Below are 21,854 nucleotides of genomic sequence, written 5' to 3'. Positions count from 1 at the left end.
TCTTCTTCTTTATTGCACTCTGGATTATCAAAAATTATCAAAATGTTTCAGAATGAAAAAAGCTTGAAGAAGACAGTGATGTCATTCCTAAGAAAGCCTAATAAAAAGCTGTATAAATTGAATGGTCACCTGGGCTTTATGCTATCTGACATAGCAGATCATATGCACATTCAGGTAGAAAAAAAGAACCGCTGAGGGTGTGGTCAATCTCAAGACTAAGTCAAGGCTTCAGTGAAGGAAATCAGGACAAAATGACAAAGTGAGGTGGGGACTGAGAAGAATGGGACTAGGTGTTCTAATGGGACCCTGGAAAGGAACCAAGACAATAGAAAACATGGTGGTTATTTTGTGGGTATCTAGATGTCAGGACTGAAAGTCTTTTGTCTAGATTGAGTTTATTTATTTATTTATTTATTTATTTATTTAAGATGGGGCCTTGAACTGTCACTCAGCCTGGAATGCAGTGGCGTGATTTTGGCTTACTGGAGCATCAGCCTCCCAGGTTCAAGTGATTCTCCCACCTCTGCCTCCTGGGTTGCTGGGATTACAGGTGCCCACTACCACGCCTGACTGATTTTTGTATTTTTGGCAGAGATGGGGTTTCACCATGTCAGCCAGGCTGGTCTCGAACTCTTGACCTCAAGCGATCCACCCACTTCAGCCTCCCGAAGTGCTGGGATTACAGGCGTGAGCCACCACACCCATCAGATCTGAGGTTTTATCTCCATTCCAGACATTAGGTTCTACCCTCCTTTCTGCTTCTCCCTCTCTCTGACTTTACTTCATCCTCCTTACCCCTTGGATTCTGCCTGGTACTCAGTGCCACTAGGAGAGAAGGTCCTGTTGCCTCAGTGGACCCTGCATAATGAGTAGTCCTTTCCCTGAGGTTCCGGGTAACGCCCGAGGCATCCCTGAGCTTTCTCTTCAGCACCATCAGAAGCCTCTGGGCCACCCATAGGCCCCCTTCTCCTCCTCACCCAGCTGTCACTTTCTTTGACACCTGTGCCCTCCACCTGGGTCACCTCATCTGGAGTGAACCTTTCCAGCCAGCAGTGCATCCAGCCCATCCAGCATCGCTCACAATGTCTTCGGGTGAATTGTCTTCATCAGCGATCCCAGAGGAAGGCAGGTTAACGGCCAGGCCTGCACCATCATTTTCAGGGTCTTGCAGCGTCTCCTGGTGAAGACCTCCATGACCAGTAGGGGGAAGAGCTCCCCGAGCAGCTACTGCAGGACTGAGATGGCCAAGGCCTGCCCCGCCAGCTCCAGGTGTCTTGGTAGGCCCAGAGGCTCATCCTGATGGACACGCAGAAAAAAATATCTGGAGGACGAACCCAGAGAAATGGCAATCACATCACTTCATCAGCTCCCAGGGCCGATGCCAATGCTCTGGTAGAGGTGGAAAAGTCCTTACCTCGCCCCGGTTCCACTCTGCACTTGGTGGACACGCATCCATTATTCCGCTCCTGCTCTTACCAGAATGTCTTTCAAACACTGAGGAGGGGGCAAGGTGACCACTGGCTCATTAATTTTCATCTCTTGCCACACAAAATCTCAGTACCACTGGGAAGTGTCACTAAGGATCCTGAAAGCTATGCTCCACTTTCTTGAGGGAACATTTCTTGTCACTGAAGACCCTGAAACAATAAGAATGAGACCGTCATGTGGCCCCACAAAGCCTACATTCTCAGTTCCCACAATTACAATGCTTCGGTAGACTTTAGGGACTTCATAACATTGATGCCACTATTTTTAATTTTGAAAAATTTTAACAAGAAATTGCAAAAGCTCTATGACAGTCTTCTAGAGCTTTTGGAAGTTAGGGATAAAAACACGAATGAAGATTGCAGTGCAGATCTCTTACACAGACTCACAATTACCCACTTTGGGATGCAGTCTCAGGAAAGAAACGGATCCCATGTTCAGAACAAAGACTCCATGCTTGAGAATGGTCTAGGGAATATCTTATTTATTTATTTATTTATTTATTTAGAGACAGAGTCTCGCTCTGTCACCCAGGCTGGAGTGCAGTGGCGCGATCTTGGCTCACTGCAAGCTCCGCCTCCTGGGTTCACGCCATTCTCCTGCCTCAGCCTCCCGAGTAGCTGGGACTACAGGTGCCTGCCACCAAGCCCAGCTAATTTTTTTTGTATTTTTAGTAGAGACGGGGTTTCACGGTGTTAGCCAGGATGGTCTCGATCTCCTGACCTCGTGATCCACCCGCCTCGGCCTCCCAGAGTGCTGGGATTACAGGCGTGAGCCACCGCGCCTGGCCTGGAATATCTTCAAAGTTTTAGTAAAAACAAAAGCCTAACTTGTACATTGCAATTCCACCAATCTCTGAACTCTAATGTAAGGACACAGAAACCAATAATTTCAAATATCAAGAAATAAAAATTGTAAGTGCCAATTGTAAGTTTTTAAAATCATTTTTTAAACTGCTTTCTTCAGAATTTTGAAAGGACAAAAGCCAAGCAAAAATCAAAATTGAAGGGATGAAGACAAAACTACATTTAGAAGAAAAATAAAAGCCTACAACTGTTCATCTAAAAGAACAGGCAAGAAGTTTCTCTGGGTCAGCTTGGGCAGCACGTCACCGCCCCCTAGACTGGCTGGCAGGAGATCAGACGGGCATGCCCCTAAGAAGCGGGTGGCTTACCAGATCCTAAGAAGGGGATGACTTACCAGATCTTACTCACTTTGCAGGGTGCTGGGACCTCTCCGAGAACCAAGCGGTAGCTCAGGTGCCAGAGTATGGGGCTCTTTTGTATATCTTCTGGAGCTTTCATTGATCTTTCTCACCGCAACCCCCTTCCCAATTACCAACTTCCAATCCGAAAATGACATCCCACTAGATCCTGAAGTTCCACTCAGTAAATACTGATTGAGTTTTCTACTTTCTTCTTCTTGAGTGATTAAGTTAGATAGGCATTTATGAAAGTGAAAGAATTAATAATAGGGTGAAAGTCTAAAACTTTTTATTCATTTATTCCACAAACACTGTAAAGTTTGACTAATATGTGACTGCCATAGTGATACAGGGAAGGGTTTAATCTGTTCCTGACATTAGAAAAAAAAAAATAGGGTATTTTTATCGGGGGACCTTTGGCCACCTCAAAAGTCTCAAAACGTTTCTGAGTTAAAACAGTTTGAAGAAGACAGTGAGGTCAGCCCTAAAAGACAGAATAAAAATATCTGTGTATTCTGAGGTCAGGAGTTCGAGACCAGCCTCACCAACACGGTGAAACCCCATTTCTACTAAAAATACAAAAATTAGCCCAGCATGGTGGCGTGTACCTGTAATCCCAGCTCCTCCGGAGGCTGAGGCAGGAGGATCGCTTGAACTGAGGAGGCGGAAGTTGAAGTGAGCCTTATGTGGCAGTCAAGGGAAACTATAATCTAAGGTCTACATGATTTTGGGACAGTAGGCTGCCAGCAGCCATGAGGAAGCAGGTCAGAGAGCAAGCGGACCTCATGATGAATGCTGAGTGCGCTGCAAGCTTGGTTTATTTTTGTTTCTTCCCCTCCCTTCTTCACTGATTACATTTATAAAGTTGATAGGTAAGGTTTCCATTTCTTCCGGAGAAGCCTTAACCTAAGCCCTGAGACCACTCACGCCCTCAGTGGCACCTCTCTTCCACCAGCACGAGTGAATAAATGGCTACCTTAGGTGATATAAAACCCACATGACCATTTGATACATGGAAAGTTTTATTCTGATTTTGTAGGGAGGACTCCTCTGTTTTTATAAAGCTTTCTTAAGTATAAAGCGTTTTTATAATTTTGATGTGGCCAAAGATCTCCCAACAACACTACTTTCAGATTTTATTTTTCTGTCTAATGTCCGGAGCAGATGAAATCCTTCCCTGCCTCACACTCAGGACTATGAAGGTCACATATTAGTAAAAGTCCATCAGTGTTTGTGGAGTTCATGAATGAATGATTTTTTTTTTTTTTTTTGGACAGAATCTCCCTCGGTCTCCCAGACTGGAGTGCAGTGGCACAATTTTGCAACCATTGCTTTCTGGGTACAAGTGATCCTCTCACCTCAGCCTCCCGAGTAACTGGGTTTCAGGCACCTGCCGTCATGCCCGGCTAGTTTTTGTATTTTTGTAGAGATGGGATTTCACCTTTCTGACCTGGCTGGTCTTGAACTCCTGACCTCGGGTGTTCTACCTGCCTTGTCCTTCCAAAATGCTGGGATTACAGGCATAAGCCACCTTGCCTAGCCTGGAATGAATGAATTCTTGACTTCCACCCTATTCCTAACACTGCCAATTTCTTGATTCCTGAAATTAATATGGATATCTGATATGAATGGATGCCTGATTCAATCCATTAATCTGGGGAAAGCCAAAAATGCAATCAGGATTAACTGGGTGGAGCTTCAGAAATGCAATCAGATATCACTTTTTGATTGGAAGCTAGCAGTGGATACGTGGAGGGGCGTGGGCGGGAGTTGTGATGAGAAAGGTCAATAAAAGCTTCTAAAGACCCACAGGAGAGACCCAAAGTCTTCAAGCCTGGAGTTACTGCTTGGTTCTTCCTGAGGTCTGAGCACCCTGCAAACTCAGTCCGCATCTGGTAAGTCCCTAATTTCTGTAAGGACACTCCCATCTGACCTACAGTCAGCCCGTCTGGGATGGTGGCAGTGCAGCCTACGATAGCATAGAGCAATATCTTTTTTTTTTTTTTTTCATATGAACAATTCGAAACTTTGAATTTTTTCTTCTAAATGCAGTTTTGTCTTTATTTCAAAAAATGTGATTGTGCTTTGGTTTATGTCATTTCATAATTCTTGATGGGAGCAGTGACACATGCCTGTTACCTCAACATTTGGGAGGCCAAAGTGGGGGGATCATTTGAGCCCAGGCGTTTGGGACCTAACTGGGCAACATGGCAAAAACCCATCTCTACAAAATATTATTTTTTGGAGGGGGCAGATGGAGTCTCACTCTGTTGCCAAGGCTGGAGTGTAATGGCACGATCTCGACTCACTGCAACCTCCACCTCTCAGGCTCAAGCAATTCTCATGCCTCACCTTCCTGAGTAGCTGGTATTACATCCGTCTGCTGCCATGCCTTGCTAATTTTTGTATTTTTAGTAGAGGTGGGGTTTCACCATGCTGGTCAGGTTAGTCTCGAACTCCTGACCTCAAGTGATCCACCTGACTCGGCCTCCCAAAGTGCTACAATTACTGCTGGGAGTCAATGGTGCTCTGCCTCTACAATTTTTTTTTTTTTTTTTTTTAATTAGCCGGGCATGGTGTCATGCATCTGTATTCCCCGTTATTTGGGTGGCTGAGGTGAGAGAATCACTTGAGCCCGGAAGATTGAAGCTGCAGTGAGCCGTGCTCACACCACTGCTATACTCTAGCCTAGGCAACAGATTGAGACCCTGTTTTTTAAAAAAACAAACAAACAAACAAAAATCTCAACAAAAGAGGATCTTTGGCCTTAATTTTAAAGCAATTACATCCTCACTGTAACTCTTTCACCTGAATGGAAACATGGGTGTGGGGGTGCATGCCTGTAATCCCAGCTACTTGGAAGACTGAAGCATGAGAATCGCTTGAACCTGGGAGGTGGAGGTTACAGTGAGCTGAGATGGTGCCACTGCACTCCAGCCTGGGTGACAAAGTGAGACTCAGCTCTCCCACACCAAAAAAAAATTAAATTATACCACCCAGGTGATCATTGGATACATGAAGATTTCTATTGTGTTTTCTTAGGGACTGTCATCTCTGTCTTTGTAAAACGGTTTTAACTCTGAAATATTTTGATACATTTGATTTCGCCAAGGATCTCTCAACAAAGATACTTTCAAGTTTTTTTCTTTCTGTCTAATGTCAGGAAGAGATTTGACCCTTCTGTATCTCACACTTAGGACAATGAGGGACACATATTAGTAAAACTCCGTGTTTGTGGAGTGAATCAGTGAACGAGTCCTGGACTTTCACCTTATCCCTAAATCTTTCACTTTGGTGGATGAATATCTAATTCCATTGGTTAATCTGGAAGAAAGCCAAAAATCCAATCAGGATTAACTGGGTGGGGCTTAAGAAGTCTAGTCAAATGTAGTTCTCTCTCTCTCTCTCTCTCTCTCTCTCTCTTTTTAAATCTAGCCTATTTCCCAGGCTGGAGTACAGTGGTATAATCTCAACTCACTGCAACCTCTGCCTCCTGGGTTCAAGCGGTCCTCCTGCCTCAGCCTCCCTAGTAGCTTGGACTACAGGCACACATCACTGCACCTGGCTAATTTTTGTAATTTTAGTAGAGGTAGGGCTTTACCATGTTGGCCATGCTGGTCTCGATCTCCTGACCTCAGATGATCCACCTTCCTCTGCCTCCCAAAGTGCTGGGATTACAGGTGTGAGTCACTGCACTCAGCCAAAGTGGTTCATTTTTAAGATGTGTAAGAGGTGTGTATCGGAAACATCTGTCTTGCGAATGATGCATAACACTGTCACATAGCTTTCAAAGCTTCTCACTGAAATTTTCAATAATGAGGCTGGGGACAGGGTCATGCCTGTAATCCCAGCACTTTGGGAGGCCAAGGGAGGTGGATTGTTTGCGTCTAGGAGCTCAAGACTAGCATGGACAACATTGTGAAACCCACTGTCTTTACAAAAAGTCATCAAATAAAAGATTAGCTGGGCATGAGATCTGAACTTCAGAGATCCTCGGTAACATTTCCCGGTGCTATGAGTTTAGTGGAGCAGAGGCTAATAATCATGGACTAGGAGTGATCTTGCCTGCTCTTTAGAGGCTGGGACACACTCTTCTTGGTACCAGAGGGTAGAACTGTGTCTCTGTGGCCACTTATTACAGAATGGAATTGGAGTAAACTGAGGGCTCTTTCACACATGCTGGAGAAATGACTTTGGCCCTAGGAAGTGGGGGCTGTAGGACAATTCTGAGAAACTTGCCTTTTGCTGATTGTCCTCTGTATTTTCCTCCCTTGCAGATTTGTCAGAATGACTCCAGTCCTCATCCAGACTCCTGGAGCTGGCAGGGCGGAGCCTGCTGAGGAACCGCGCCCTGACCATCTTCACCCTGGACGAGCTGCCCCGGGAGGTCTTCCCTCCGATGTTCATGGAGGCCTTCAGCATGAGACACTGGGAGGCCCTGAAGCTGATGGTGCAGGCCTGGCCCTTCCTCCGCCTCCCTCTGGGATCCCTGATGAAGACACCTCATCTGGAGACCTTGCGAGCTGCGCTGAAGGGACTTGATACACTGCTGGCCCAGAAGGTTCGCCCCAGGTGAGGTGACTCAGGTGGCCTGGTGGGAAGGGCCCAGGCATCCAGGGAAGGGACAGCTGGATCAGGCGTGGTGGGGCTGGGGACCTAGGGTGGCTCAGAGGCTTCTGATGGTGCCCATGAGAGGCCTTGGCCATGGCCCAGCTCCTCTGGGAAAGGACTGCTCACCATACAGGGTCCACCGAGGAAACAGGAACCTGCTTCCTCCCAGTGGAAGGTCAAGGTACTAGAAGTGGGTGCCAGACAGAATCCAAGAGGGAATGGGATGGAGAAGAGACAGAAGTGGGAGCACTGAGGGCAGAAGCAGCTGACTGATGTCCTGGATGTGGAGGGAAAGTTCAGGTCAGGGTTGGGTCCTTGCTCATTCTGAGCTTTTCCCCCATGTGACTTACAGGAGGTGGAAACTTCAAGTGCTGGATTTGCGGGATGTTGATGAGAATTTCTGGACCATATGGTCTGGAGCCCGGGCCCTGTCCTGCTCCCCAGAGGCCATGAGTAAGAGGCAGACAGTGGAGGACTGTCTGAGAACGGGAACACGCCAGCCCTTGAAGGTGTTCATAGACCTCTGCCTAAAGGCCAGTGCGCTGGATGAATGCCTGAGCTACCTCTGTGGGTGGGTCCACTACAGAAGCGGTCTCGTGCACCTGTGTTGTAGTAAGGTGCAGAATTACTCACTGCCCACTTCAAGTTTCAGAAATCTACTGGTAAGCAGGATATACCCAGACAGTATCCAGGAGTTAGAAGTCAGGAGAGAGTGCTCTCTGAATCAAACAGGAAAGTTTGCCCCTTACCTGAGCCAGATGAACAATCTTCGCAAACTCTTTTTAGCCTTCGGTTATGACGATGAGTTATACGTGAGCAGCCTCCAGCAGTTCATTCCTGACGTGGACTCTCCATTCCTCTGCCTGTCCTACCCCCAGATGCTTTATATAAGAAAGGTCAGCAATATCAAAGAGCACCTAGAGCACCTGCTCAGGTAAGAAAGGATGGTGAGCTTTCTCTGCAGACCATACCACAGACCTTTTGTTCTTTTTCACAGTAAAAGCCAGTGGGCATGTACTGTGTGCCAGCCACTGGTGACGTCACAGGGAATGGGAGGCTAGAATATCAACACATTATGCTGTTCAGTGCTCTATAACCTGAAGTGGGTATCACAAGACCACTCAAACAAGGGCAGAGGGATGGCCTGGGGTAGTTGCGACACAGAGAGACATGCAGGGAGCTAGTTAGGGGTACATTTGTGAATTTCTTTCTAGGAAGTGTGTTTAAAGTTAATATGTTGAAACGTACTCTTCATATAGATATAGAGGGAGAGTGTGAAAGAAGGGAAAGTGCATCAAACGTGTCCGTTTCACAGTAGAAGCTCTGTCCTCACAGCTTAGTAAATGCCAATGATCCTGTCTCTAATTCCCTGTCTTTGAAAGGTTCTATTGAACCCCAGGAAAAGTAGTTGGCATGGGAAAAGCGTGCTTCTTGGACAGAGGTGAGGGAGTAGGCATGAGAGTGGTGTAAAGTGATAGGTGGTTTACAGACACAGGCATGTCAGGGAACCTTGCAGGCAGGTAGCCCCCTAGCTGACATATCCGTAGACCTTGCTCAGCCGAGTTCTTTGTGCACATCTCCCACTGGGCTCCTCTGGCCCAGAGATGAGGTTGTCTGCTGAAAGATGAAGTAAAGAGGCTTTAAGGAGTTTGTGGCCTTGAATCAATCACACAAGCAAGTGTGAAAGGACTGAGCCTAAAATGGAGCTGCCCCTGAATGATCTGAGTCTTCATCAGGCAGCACCTTGCATGCGGACCATCATCTGATGATGGGAACAAACTTGTGTTTGGGTGTAACAGGCTTCCCCATTGCAGGTTACCATAACACCTGTGCTGTAGTAAGGTGCAGAATTACTCAACGCCCACTTCAAGTCTACCACTGAGATTGTTTCCCACCCTCCTCCTCTAACTGGCACCATTGCTCAAAACTAACTTCTTGCTCTCCCTAGGTGCCTCAAGAACCCCTTGCGGGCCTTTATATTCTGTCATGCTTACCTAACTGATCGGGACATGGAGGTCTGTCTCAGTACCCAAGCCTCCGTCAGCTAAAGGAGCTGCACCTGATTCATATCCTAATGTGGACCACCAATCTTGAGCCCCTTGGAGCCTACAGAGAAAGCTGCTGCTACTCTCGGCGAGCCTCCTCACCCAAAGGATTGTCGGATCCAGACTCCCAACTCTCAGGTCCTCCTGCCTGCCCTGAGCCGCTGCTCCCAGCTCACCACCTTCTACTTTGGTGGAAATGAGACCTCCACGAATGCTCTGAAAGACCTGCTGCGTCACACAGGCGGGCTGAGCAAGTTAGGCCTGGAGTTGTATCCTGCCCCTCTGGAGAGTCTTGACAACAGGGGTCATGTCAACTGGGAGATCCTTGCCCCAACTCGGGCTGAGCTGATGCGGACGCTCAGGGAAGTCAGGCAGCCCAAGAGATCTTTTTGGTCCTGTTCCCTGCCCTTCCCTGTGGCTCATGGCCATCTGAGAGAGTGGATCTCCATCTTGCTCCTAGGGAAGAGCTGGTTAGTGGAATGGATAAGCTTTCTTCTGGACCCTTGGACACTGAAATCTAGGACATACGTGCTTTTTTTTTTTTTTTTTTTTTTTTATGGAGTTTTGCTCTCTCCCTCAGGCTGAAATGCAGTGGCACAATCTCATCTCACTGCAACCTCCACCTCCCAGGTTCAAGTGATTCTCCTGCCTTAGCCTCCCTAGTAGCTGCTGTTACTGGCGTGTGCCACCACGCCCATCTAATTTTTGTATTTTTAGTAGAGACAGGGTTTCATGATGTTGGCAAAGGCTGGCCTCGAACTCCTGACCTCAAGTGATCTGACCACCTTGGCCTTCCACAGTGCTGGGTTTACAGGCAAGAGCAGCCGTGCCGGGTGAGGTGCATCTTAAAGGAAGCACACAGCCGTGTGTTTCAGGCAAGTGCTGACTGGAAGTGGAAAAACAAAGGCGACTCAGCTGGGGCAGGACTGGGTGAAAACGCTGACTTGGCATCGATGAGGCCTTCAGGGACCTGTTTCCTAGACTCAGAAATGGAACCTGAAGTTCTAGAGTGATGCAGGAGTTACCCCCGCAAGGATGGTTATTTGAAAATGTCATAAATAAATGGAACCTGAATGGAAACTTCCTGGTGTCTTCCATGATTGATCAACCTGTTTTAGCTATTTATACATCAGAAGTCTCTAGTTGCTGATGAAAGGCACTAAGTTTTCTGTGATTGAGGTTCAGCTACAGCAAATCCAGGCATCCAAACTGAAATGTGATCATTTTGATTAATTCCCATCCATTTTTTACCCTCTTCAGTCATCTGTTTCTTACTTGCTTTCTCCCATGCCTGTTCACTGGGTTCATTCACAAGAGATGCACACTTAGGGCCTGGAACATTCTGTGTGGGCAATGATGATGAGCCACTGAAATCTACCTTCTTCTCAGGGGCCCTCACTGCTCCCCAGATACTGAAACCCTGCTCACTCCTAATGGGTAGATCCAGAGGAATCCGTTCCTGAAAACTGGCCATGCCAGGAAACAGCTTCACTGCACCAGGGGCTGCCCCCTGACCTGGAAGAGAATGGCCATAGCGTGTATTGCAGGAGCCTGGTGACATCACCAACTCTTGCCTGTCCTGATGGTGGCTGGTGGGTTTCACTGAATTAAGGTAGTTGTGTCCAATTTCCCTTTTAGAAAAATGCATATTACCTATTCTAAGTATTTCTAGTGCACATTAATACAATAATACATCTTTTGGAAAGTTAATTCATATCAATGAGATATCTTCCTATAACGTCTCCCTTCTCTCCTTATCAAGAAACATGAGACACCAGGGCACTGACCTGTAGGCAGTGTTCCTGCACTGCCTTGAGAATCTCTTTGGAACCTGCCCCATGTGGGGCCAGGAAGCTCTCTGATGGTTCACTCAGGTGAACCTGAGTTCACTGTGTTGACCTCGTCGATCTCAAACTCCTAGACTCAAGTGTTCCTCCTATCTTGGCCTCCCAAAGTGGTGGGATTACAAGCATGAGCCACCGTGCCTAGTTTTACTATTTTTTTAATTTTAAAATTGTTGTGGATGTATAAATATTGTGCATATTTACAGGGTACATCTGATGTTCTTTTTTTTCTTTCTTTCTTTCTTTTTTTTTTTTTTTTTGAGGTGGAGTCTCCCTCTTTCACCCAGGCTGGAGTGCAATGACACAATCTCGGCTCACTGCAAACTCCACCTCTCAGGTTCAAGAAATTCTACTGCCTCAGCTTCCTGAGTAGCTGGGACTACAGGAGCCCATCACCACACCTGGCTGATTTTTGTATTTTTAGTGGAGACGGGGTTTCACCAGGTTGGCCAGGCTGGTCTCGAACTCCTGACCTCAGGTAATCCACCCACTTGGGCTTCCCAAAGTACTGAGATTATAGACATGAGCCACCACAACTGGCCTGATATTCTGATACAAGCGTAAAATGTGTAATGTTCAAATCAGGGTAACGCGGGTTTTCACCATCTCAAGGATTTATCATTTCTTTGTGTCAGCAACATTCCAATTCCATTGTTTTAATTATGTAGAAATTTACTATGAACTATTGTCAACATGAGCTGCCCTATGGTGCTACTGAACACTAGATCTTATTCCTTCCTAACTACATTTTTGTACCCATGAACCATCCCCCGCCCCCCTTTTTTTTCTTGAGATGGAGTCTTGCTCTGTCACCCAGGCTGGAGTGCAGTGGTGCAATCTCAGCTTACCGCAAGCTCCGATTCCCAGGTTCATGCCATTCTCCTGCCTCAGCCTCTGAGTAGCTGGGACTACAGGTACGTGCCACCACACCCAGCTAAATATCTTTTTTTTGTATTTTTAGTAGAGACAGGGTTTCACCGTATTAGCCAGGATGGTCCCAATCTTCTGACCTCATGATCCGCCCACCTTGGCCTCCCACAGTGCTGGGAATACAGATGTGAGCCACCGCGCCCTTCTTATCCTTTGTTTCCCATTACCCTTCCTAGCTTCTGATAACCGTCATTCTACTCTTTATTTTTAAGTTTCATGTTTTTTAGTTCCTAAATATGAGTGAGAACATGCCATGTTTGTCTTTCTGTATCTGGCTTACTTCACTTAACATAACGCCCTCCAGTTCCATCCATGTTGCTGCAGATGACAGGATTTCATTCATGTTTATGGCTGAATGATATTCTATTGTGTATATTCACCACGTTTTCTTGATCCATTCATCTGTTGATGGACACTTAGGTTGATTCCATATTTTGGCTATTGTGGATAGTGCTGCAATAAATATGGGAGTGCAGGCCAGGTACGGTGGCTCACACCTGTAATCCCAGAACATTGGGAGGCCAAGGTGGGTGGATCACTTGAGGTCAGGATTAGAGACCAGCCTGACCAACATGGTGAAACTCCATTTCTACTAAAAATACAAAATTAGCCGGGCATGGTGGCACACGCCTGTAATCCCAGCTACTTGGGAGGTTGAGGCAGGAGAATCACCTAAACCAAGGTAGAGGTTGCAGTGAGCTAAGATCACACCACTGCACTCCAGCCTGTGCAACAAGAGGAAAACTCAGTCTCACAAAAATAAAAAGAAATAACGAAAAATAAAACTAATATGGAAGTGCAGATATCTCTTAGATATATTTCTTTTTTCTTTAGGATATATATCCAGCAGTGGGATTTATGGTTCATATAGTAATTTTATTTTTATTTTTTGGAGAAAACTCCACACTGTTTTTCACAGCAGCTGTACTAATTTACATAACTACCAACGGTGTACCAGGGTTCTCATTTCTCCATATCCTCCCTAGCATCCATTATTTTCTGTTGTTTTTTAATTTTTTCAGAGACAGGGTCTTGCAATGTTGCCTAGGTTGGTTTTGAACTTCTGGCCTCAAGTGATCCTCCCACCTCAGCCTCTCAAAGTGCTGGGATTACAGGTGTGAGTCACTGCACCCGATCTACTGAGTAAATTAGAATCCTCGCAGGAGGCTGTGACTCTGGGTTACCTGGTTTGTATCAGTTTACACACATGTATTAGGACCTGGGAAAGCCTAAAAATGAACGACGACAGCAGGGTGGAAAAAAGCCTGAAGAAAGTTTTATCATCCCCTCAAGAGATACTTCCAGGAATGGCCTCCAAAGATACAACAATCCCTGCACTGCCTTCCCATCAATGAAAGATTGACTGATCCATTGTTATTGTTGATTGATGAGTTTTTTCTGAGACAGGATCTCCTCTGCTTCCTGCTGGAGTGCTGTGGTGGATCATAGTTCACTGCAGCTCAACCCTCCTGGGCTCAAGCAATCTCTTCCCACCAGTTTCCCGGAGTAGCTGAGACCACAGATGCACAAAACCACAGTTGGCTAATTTGTTTCATTTCAGAGATGGGGACTCCCTCTGTTGGCTAGGCTGGTCTCTAACTCCTGGTCTCAAGCGGATCCTGCCTCGGCCTCCAAAGTGCTGGGATTTCCTTGTGTCGCCAGCTGCTCAGCCAAGTGGTTTAAGACTGCACCATGCCAACAGAAGACAGATGTGTCAGTTTTGATCTCCAAGTCTAGAATGGTAATTTCCCTTTGTAAAACATTCTGGTCTTATAATAACAACTAGGGAGTATTTCCCACAGAACTCTTGAAGGGCTAGGACAACTTTACTCATTAATGGATCTCTGCCCACAGCTTGCGACCTGATTGAAAACATAACATAGGCCAGGCGAGGGTTCACGCCTGTAATCTCAGCACTTTGGGAGGCCAAGGCGGCGGGATCACGAGGTCAGGTGATCGGTGATCATCCCATAACAGGTGAAACTCCTGGCTCTACTAATAATACAAAAAAATTAACCAGGCCTGGTTGTGGGCACCTGTAGTCCCAGCTATTGCAGAGGCTGAGGCAGCAGAATCGCTTACCCAGGAGGCAGAGGTTACAGTGAGCTGAGATGGTGCCACTGCACTCCAGCCTGGGTGATGAGTGAGACTCCACCTCAAAAAAAGAAAGAAAAAAAATCACAGGCCAGGCGAGTGGCTCAAGCCTGTAATCCCAGCACTTTGGGAGGCCGGAGACGGTGGATCACGAGGTCAGGAGATCGAGACCATCCTGGCTAACACGCAAACCCCATCTCTACTAAGAAATACAAAACTAGCCGGCGAGGTGGCAGGAGCCTGTAGTCCCAGCTACTCGGGAGGCTGAGGCAGGAGAATGGCGGAACCAGGAGGCTGAGCTTGCAGGTGAGCCAAGATCGCACCACTGCACTCCAGTCTGGGTGATAGAGCAAGACACACTGTCTCAAAAAAAAAAAAAAAAAAAAAAAAAAAAAGAAAAAGAAAAAAGAAAAGGAAAAAATCATTATTAAGAAATTACCAGGTTGGGTGCTGTATCACACCTGTAATCCCAGCATTTTGTTGGCTGAGGTGGGTGGCTCATTTGAGGTCAGGAGTTCAAACCAGCCTGACTAACATGGTGAAATCCCATCTCTACTAAAAATACAAAAGGCTGACACACGGTGGCTCACATCTGTAATCCCAGCACTTTGGGAGTGCCGAGGCAGGTGGATCACGAGGCCGAGTTTGAGAGCAGCCTGGTCAACATAGTGAAACCATATTTCTACTAAAATGCAAAAGTTGCCGGACATGGTGGCACGCACCTGTGGTCCCTACTACTGGGAGGCTGAGGCAGGAGAAGCCTTGAACTTAGGAGGCAGAGTCTGCAGTGAGCCAAGATTGCACTGCTGCTTCCAGCCCAACAGAGGGAGACTCCATCGCACAAAAAAAAAAAAAAAAAAAAGAAGTTACTGATATGACTGAATTGGTCACCATAGGTGAACATTTTAAGAGAGTTCTAGAATGTAAAATATCCAATGCTGAAAGAAAAGAATGCAAAGGATAATGAAGTCTTGCAGCTAAAACAGCTGAAAGGATAAGAGCAAGAGGAGCTTCCCTTACTATTAAAAATCAAACTCACTTTGTTGCAAAACAAAGAAACCCTGCACCCAGTTGCTCTGCCACCTTGAAACCGCTGTGGCTGCTTGAATGAAGATTGTTCACTCTCGCACCAGGTCTCTATTGGAACCGGAACCCTTTTTTGACCCAGACACTTCAAGCAAGTAGAGGACATTTCTTTGCTTCCTTTTTTTTTTTTTTCGAGACTGAGTCTCACTTGTCATCCAGGCAAGAAGATTCTTCCATGAACCATCGATGGATAACAATGATCAGACCTTCCATGACCCAGAACCTGGAGCTAATGGCTTTAGAAACAAACCAGAGGAAAAGGCCGGGCGCCGTGGCTCGCCTGTAATCCCAGCACTTTGGGAGGCCGAGACGGGCGGATCGGCTAAGGTCAGGAGATCGAGACCATCCTGGCTAACCCGTGAAACCCCTCGCCTCTACTAAAAGCACAAAAACTAGCCGGGCGAGGTGGCGGCGTTGTAGTCCCAGTTATTTGAGGCTGAGGCAGGAGAATGAGGGAGGGCGGAGCTTGCAGTGAGCTGAGACTGGTTACTGCACTTCAGCCTGGCGACAGAGCTGACTCCGCCTCAAAAAAAACCAGAGGAAAACTGTCCTGAGCCTCATTTGAAGGGATTCACCACATGAGTTACATTTAAGGATTTCCACGGAAAATCCCTCTTTAGTGGATGGTGCTAGGGAAATCGCTTCCCAAAATGACAGAATAAGACTCCACGCGGACTTCCTTCCATGGACTTGTTATTGTCTTTGCACAAATACCAAAAGGTCTCAACTATACTTCATTATAAAACTCTTCCTTCAAACCATCCCAAGATCCCCATTCAAATGTGTTTAGCCACCCTTTTTGTTGTTGTTTCTTTTTTTTTGAGACAGTGTCTCGCTGTGTCGCTTCCCAGGCTGGAGTCAGAAAGTGGCACCGCCTCGCTCTCACTGCAACCTCCTCTCCCCGATAGAGCAATTCTCCCACCTCAACCAGTAGCTGGGATTATAGGGTATCACTGCACCCAGCCTCTTCAATTTTTCTTCACTGTAAACCTGAGTAATCTACAGCTGCTTTTATGGAGAGAAAAAGGCAGTGAGTTGTCTGATCAATGAGGTTTGGCCCTAGGAACTCACATGGCATGAGAATGAAATCATGGTGATGAGCTCCTCCTATTCTTTACTTCCTCAAGGTGTGTGTTACCACCTTGTGCTTCTGTATGTGAGTAGCCAGACTGTTAACACGCTAATACCAGGTGGACACACAGGCCTGGATTATTCTAAGTGACCAGTGGGCATGAGCCCCTGAAGTTGCTTCCCTTTTCTTGGGGCCCTCCCTTCAATCCAGACGCTGAGACCCTGCTCACTCTTGATGTAGATCCAGAACCCTCAACTTCTGGACCATTACCTGTGCCAGGAGAGGACTTACTGTGTGCTGCCCCTGCCCCAAGGAGGCCCACAGTGTGCATGAGCAGGAGCCTCAGGGCATCACTCACAACCCGTGCCTGTCCTCATGGTGGGAGCTACACATGAATCAAACTAGCTCTCACCAGTAAAGCATTATCATATTCCGTTTTATCTAACTATGAAACTCATAGGAGGCATGTAGTAACACTTGTAAAATATTTCTTTTTCTTTTTCTTTTTCTTTTTTTTTTTTTAGTGGAGTTTCATCTGGGGATTATAGGAAAGACACCACCATGCCTGGCTAATGTTTAATTTAGAGATGTGGCTTTACCATGCTGGCCAGGCTAGTCTTGAACTCCTGACCTCAGGTGATCCTCCTGCCCGGCCTCCCAGACTGCTGAGATTATAGGTGTGAGCCACCACACTGGGCCCATTCTATGGGTTTTAAATAAATGGATAATGACACGTTTCCACCATTATAGCGTCATGCAGAGTAGTTTCACTTCCTAAAAAGCCTCTCAGCTCTGCTCTTATTCATCTCACTGTACCCCAACTCCTGGCAGCCATTGCTTTCTGCTGTGCCCGCGCGGTCTTGCTACACGTCTTGGTGATGCTGTGGTAACTCCCTGTGTATCGTGAAGTCCAGCAATCAGAAAAAGTACATGCGGGCAACTTCATTTGTTTCTCATACATCCCCACTCCTGCAATTAATACACAGAGACAGGGTTCTCAATGTAAGACAATCCAATAATACAGACAGCAATGTCTCCTTCTGAACTTTCCCTCCATCCCTACCCGCCTCCAGATAGTTCAGTTCAGTGTGCCTTCTTCCAGACTCTTCCATGAATTCTTAAACATCCTTATGTGCACGTAGAGATGTCTGGGTTTTTTGTTTCTTGTTTTCATTTGTTTGTTTGTTTGTTTGTTTTTGAGATGGAGTTTTGCTCTTGTTACCCTGGCTGGAGCGCAATGGTGAGATCTCGGCTCACTGCAACCTCCACCTCCAGGTTCAAACAATTCTCCTGCCTCAGTCTCTCGAGTAGCTGGGATTATAGGCGTGCGCCACCACTCCCAGCTAATTTCATATTTTTAGTAGAGCCACTGCACCCAACCGGATGATGTCTGGTTTTATCTTTCCTTATAGAAATAGTGTTTTACTGTGGTATTGATCATCTCACTTTTTTCCACTTAAGTGTAAATCTTGAAGATTTCTCCTCATTCTAATTAGCTGGCATAGAGTAGTTTATAAAACGAATGGTGCACGGTTTAACCTTTGCCTGTTGGATGTACATTTATTTTACTGTTACAGGCCATATGGTACTAAAAATTCCTTTGTCCACACTACAGCTTCTCTTTGGCTTCTCAAAGCTTTCCTCTATTTATCCTAGACATCTCTTCTGGATCAATTTTCTTGTCTCTGATAAATCATTTCTTTCAGCTTATGACCAGGTTTCCTTTCACAATCTTTTCATTTTGAAAAAATGAAGGTGTGCTGAAAAAGAAAGAAAACTGTGTTTGTTGCCATAGGAGTCTCTCAGCTAGTATCTCATTTCTTCCCATTTCTAGCAGAATTCTCTTAACGTTCTGGGCTTGGGCACAGTGACTCACCCCCATAATACTAGTACTTTGGGAGGCCAAGGCAGGCATATTGCTTGAGCTCAGGAGTTCACAAGACCAGCCTGCAACATGGTGAAACTCGGCTCTCATTAAAAAATTAACCAGGTGTGGTGGTGCACACTGTAGTCCCAGCTACTTAGGAGCTGAGACTGGAGGATGGCTTGAGCCCAGGAGGGTCAAGGCTGTAGTGAGGCAAGATAGTGCCGCTGCACCAGTCTGTGACAAACTGAGACCCTGTCTCAAAAAAAAAAAAAAAAAAAAGAATTCCTGGCACATTTCATGATGTCTTAGTCTTCATATATTCTCAGTATAATTTTCATTATATTTCCAAATACACAGAAAATTATACTGAGTAATACATAAAACACAAAGTTACTCTCACACCCAGCTTTATTGTTAACGTTTTGCCATATTTGTTGCAGATTCTGTGATGAATCACCTTCCAGATGAGTCTTCCTGGGTGACCTCCCTATTCCTGAGTCTTGTCTCTTACTTTCTGCCCAGACAAAACCACTTTCTTGAATTTACATTCATTGGCTGAGCTGTGGTTCTGCTTGTAATCCCAGCACTTTGGGAGGCCGAGGCTAGAGGATCACTTGTCAGGAGTTTGAGACCCACCCGGCCAACGTGGTGAAATCACATCTCTACTAAAAATACAAAAATTAAATTACATGCATGTAATCCCAGCTACTCGGGAGACTGAGACAGGAGAATCGCTTGAACCCATGGGTGAGGTGGAGGTTGCAGTGAGCCGAGATCCCGCCTCTGCATACCAGCCTAGGCAACCGAGTGAGACTCTGTCTCAAAAAAATAAATTAATAAATTCTAATCAGAGACCTCACTCCTCAAGTCTCTAGGCCTGTGATACTTCCATGTGATTTTTTCCACACTGTCAGTTATGTTTGTTTGTTTGTTTGTTTGTTTTGGTTTTTGTTTTGAGACAGAGTCTTGCTCTGTCACCCACGTTAAAGTGCAGTGGTGGCCGGCGCAGTGGCTCAAGCTCAATCCCAGCACCTGGGGAGGCCGAGACGGGAGCGATGTCAGAGATCGGCGACCATCCTGGTTAACACAGGGAAAACCCCGTTTCACTGAAAATACAAAGATCCAGCTGGGCGTAGGTGGTGGCTTCGTCCAGTTGGGCTAGATGAGGCAGAATGGTGAGCAAACTCCGAGGAGTTGCAGTGAGCGATCCGCCACTGCACTCCAGCCTGGGCGGCAGAGCGGGACTCCGTCTCAAAAAAAAAAAAATAAATAAAGTGCAGTGGCACAATCTCTGCTCACTACAACCTCCACCTCCCAGACTCAAGCGATTCTCCTGCCTCAGCCTCCTGAGTAGCTGAGATTACAGGCACCCACCACCACACCCGGCTATGTTTTGCATTTTTAGTAGAGACGGGGCTTCACCTTGTTGGCTAGGCTGGTCTCAAACTCCTGACCTGAAGTGATCTGCCCGCCTCGGCCTCTCAAAGTGCTGGGATTACAGGCGTGAGCCACTGCACCCAGCCGGCATTTTCTGTCTTACATAAGATGTTCCAGAAAGAAAGGCAAATATGGAAAGCTGTCTAATTCATTTCATGAGAGAGCTATAACCTATATTTTAAAAGTGAATAAGGATATTGAAGGAAAGTAAATTTAAAACTTATTTGGAAAAAGTTTTCTATTTTTTTTTTTGAGACAGAGTTTCACTTTGTCACCCAGGCTGGAGTGCAGTGGCACGATCTTGACTCACTGCAACCTCCACCTCCAGGATTCGAGCCATTCTCCTGCCTCAGCCTCCCGAGTAGCTGGGATTACAGGCACATGCCACCACACCCAGCTACTTGTTGTATTTTTAGTAGAGGCGGAGTTTCTCCCTGTTGGCCAGGTTAGTCTCCAACTCCTGACCTCAGGTGATCCACCGGCCTCGGCCTCCCTAAGTGTGGGAATTGTAGGCATGAGCTACTGTGCCTGACCAGCAAAAGTTCTTAGTTCTTAATAAAGTATCAGCTAGCTAAATGCAACGGTCATTAGAAAGTCATATATAATGGCCATTCTGGGAATGCCAATCACAGAAAAATCTAAGTGTAATTCACCACACTGGCAAACTAAAAGGGGGAAAAGCAAGGTTCCTAAAAAATGCAGAAAAGAATTGCAGAAAAATCAAATTAAATTTATAACAACGTATTTTGGAAAATGAAATGTGGTATGTTAAAAAACTTGCATTAAATATCAGATGTAATGGATAAACATTAGCTTCCTTCCTACTGAGAGATGAAAGAAGGTAAAACCCTCAGCAACTTAGGATTTAGAGGCACGTAGATATTTTGGTCAGTAGTAAAGACTCCAGATCCAGACTGATTAATTTAGGTTCAAAACTGGCTCAGTGGCCAATGGCTGTGTGATCTCCAACTTTCATAACCTTTCTGTGTCTTAGCTCACTCACCCATAAAATGGGATAATCGCAATATTGACTTCACAGAGTGCTATGAGTTAAATCTTCAAGCTGGATTTCACATAGGGCAAGCAATAATATTTTTATTGTTATTATATTTGAAAAATGTATTAGTTTAAAACTTAGGTAAGAAACCAAGGTCTATAGTTAAAGTGATTACAAGCCTTCATACACCCTGTTGTTCTGAAAATCTTAATTATAACAAGGCTGGGTGAGGTGGCTCATGCCCGTAATCCCAGCACTTTGGGAGGCCAAGGTGGGCAGATCATCTGAGGTCAGGAGTTCGAGACCAGCCTGGCCAACATGGCGAAACACCATCTGTACTAAAAATACAAGAAGTAACCAGGCATGGTGGCAGGCACCTGTAATCCCAGGTACTTGGGAGGCTAAGACAGGAGAATCATTTGAACCCGGGAGCTGGAGGTTGCAGTGAGTGGAGATCGCACCATTGCACTCCAGCAGCCTGATAACAGAGCGAGACTCCATCTCCACAATAATAATAATAATAATAATTATAACAGCATATCCGTTCACTCTCCAAAGTGTCCAGTACTGGACAATTAATTGTGAGGCCCTCTTCTGTAGCACCATACACTATAGCATATATGTAATTAAAATAAATACACATAAAAAACACAAGTATATATTCTATACACTTTCCATATATTTGTATTCTGTGAGGTCACATGCAAATTGAAGGCTAGGTCAAAGAGTGGTATGGCTACCTATGGAAAGGAGAGTGGAAGTGAATCATGGTAACAAAAGGAAATAGATACAGATATACATATGAATAGATAGACATACACACATATAGCTGCAAGAAAGGGGGTTGCCATGGACCAGTGATGCCAGTGAGTCATGTAAAAAGGCTACAATTCTTGTGATTGTGTGTCCATTTGCAGGATGGGTTATAGCTTCCTTTTTTAGAAAGGCTGATGCCACAGTCACAGCAAATAAACGATTATATTTATTTTCTCTCTCTCTCTCTCTTTTTTTTTTTATAAATGAGTATAAAATGTGTTTCCTTTCTCAGGCATCTCTGGAGAAATCTCCAATGGTAGGAGAACTCAGTTTACTAGGCAGGTTATCACACAGATAAGGTTTTACAGCTCCAATGGCCCTACCATTAACTTCATTATCCTTGGTATTCTACAAAGGTTGAGTGAA

At 45.7% G+C, this 21,854-nt stretch overlaps 1 protein-coding gene across 1 annotated transcript; it reads left to right on the top strand.

Annotated features, from left to right (window-relative positions):
• Nucleotides 1–1,662: 1,662 nt before the first annotated feature.
• On the top strand, nt 1,663–9,866 carry LOC101000759 (PRAME family member 17). Its single transcript, XM_003891141.4, is given in 8 exon segments — nt 1,663–1,713; nt 6,987–7,261; nt 7,653–8,234; nt 9,249–9,313; nt 9,316–9,406; nt 9,408–9,728; nt 9,730–9,757; nt 9,759–9,866. Coding segments are annotated over 8 exon segments (1,521 nt in total).
• Nucleotides 9,867–21,854: the final 11,988 nt, after the last annotated feature.

Source organism: Papio anubis, chromosome 1, assembly GCF_008728515.1.
Source record: "Papio anubis isolate 15944 chromosome 1, Panubis1.0, whole genome shotgun sequence".
NCBI classification, from domain to species: Eukaryota; Metazoa; Chordata; class Mammalia; order Primates; family Cercopithecidae; genus Papio; species Papio anubis.
The sequence above is the reverse complement of the archived record's forward strand: the minus strand, read 5'-3'. Positions and strand labels throughout refer to the sequence as shown.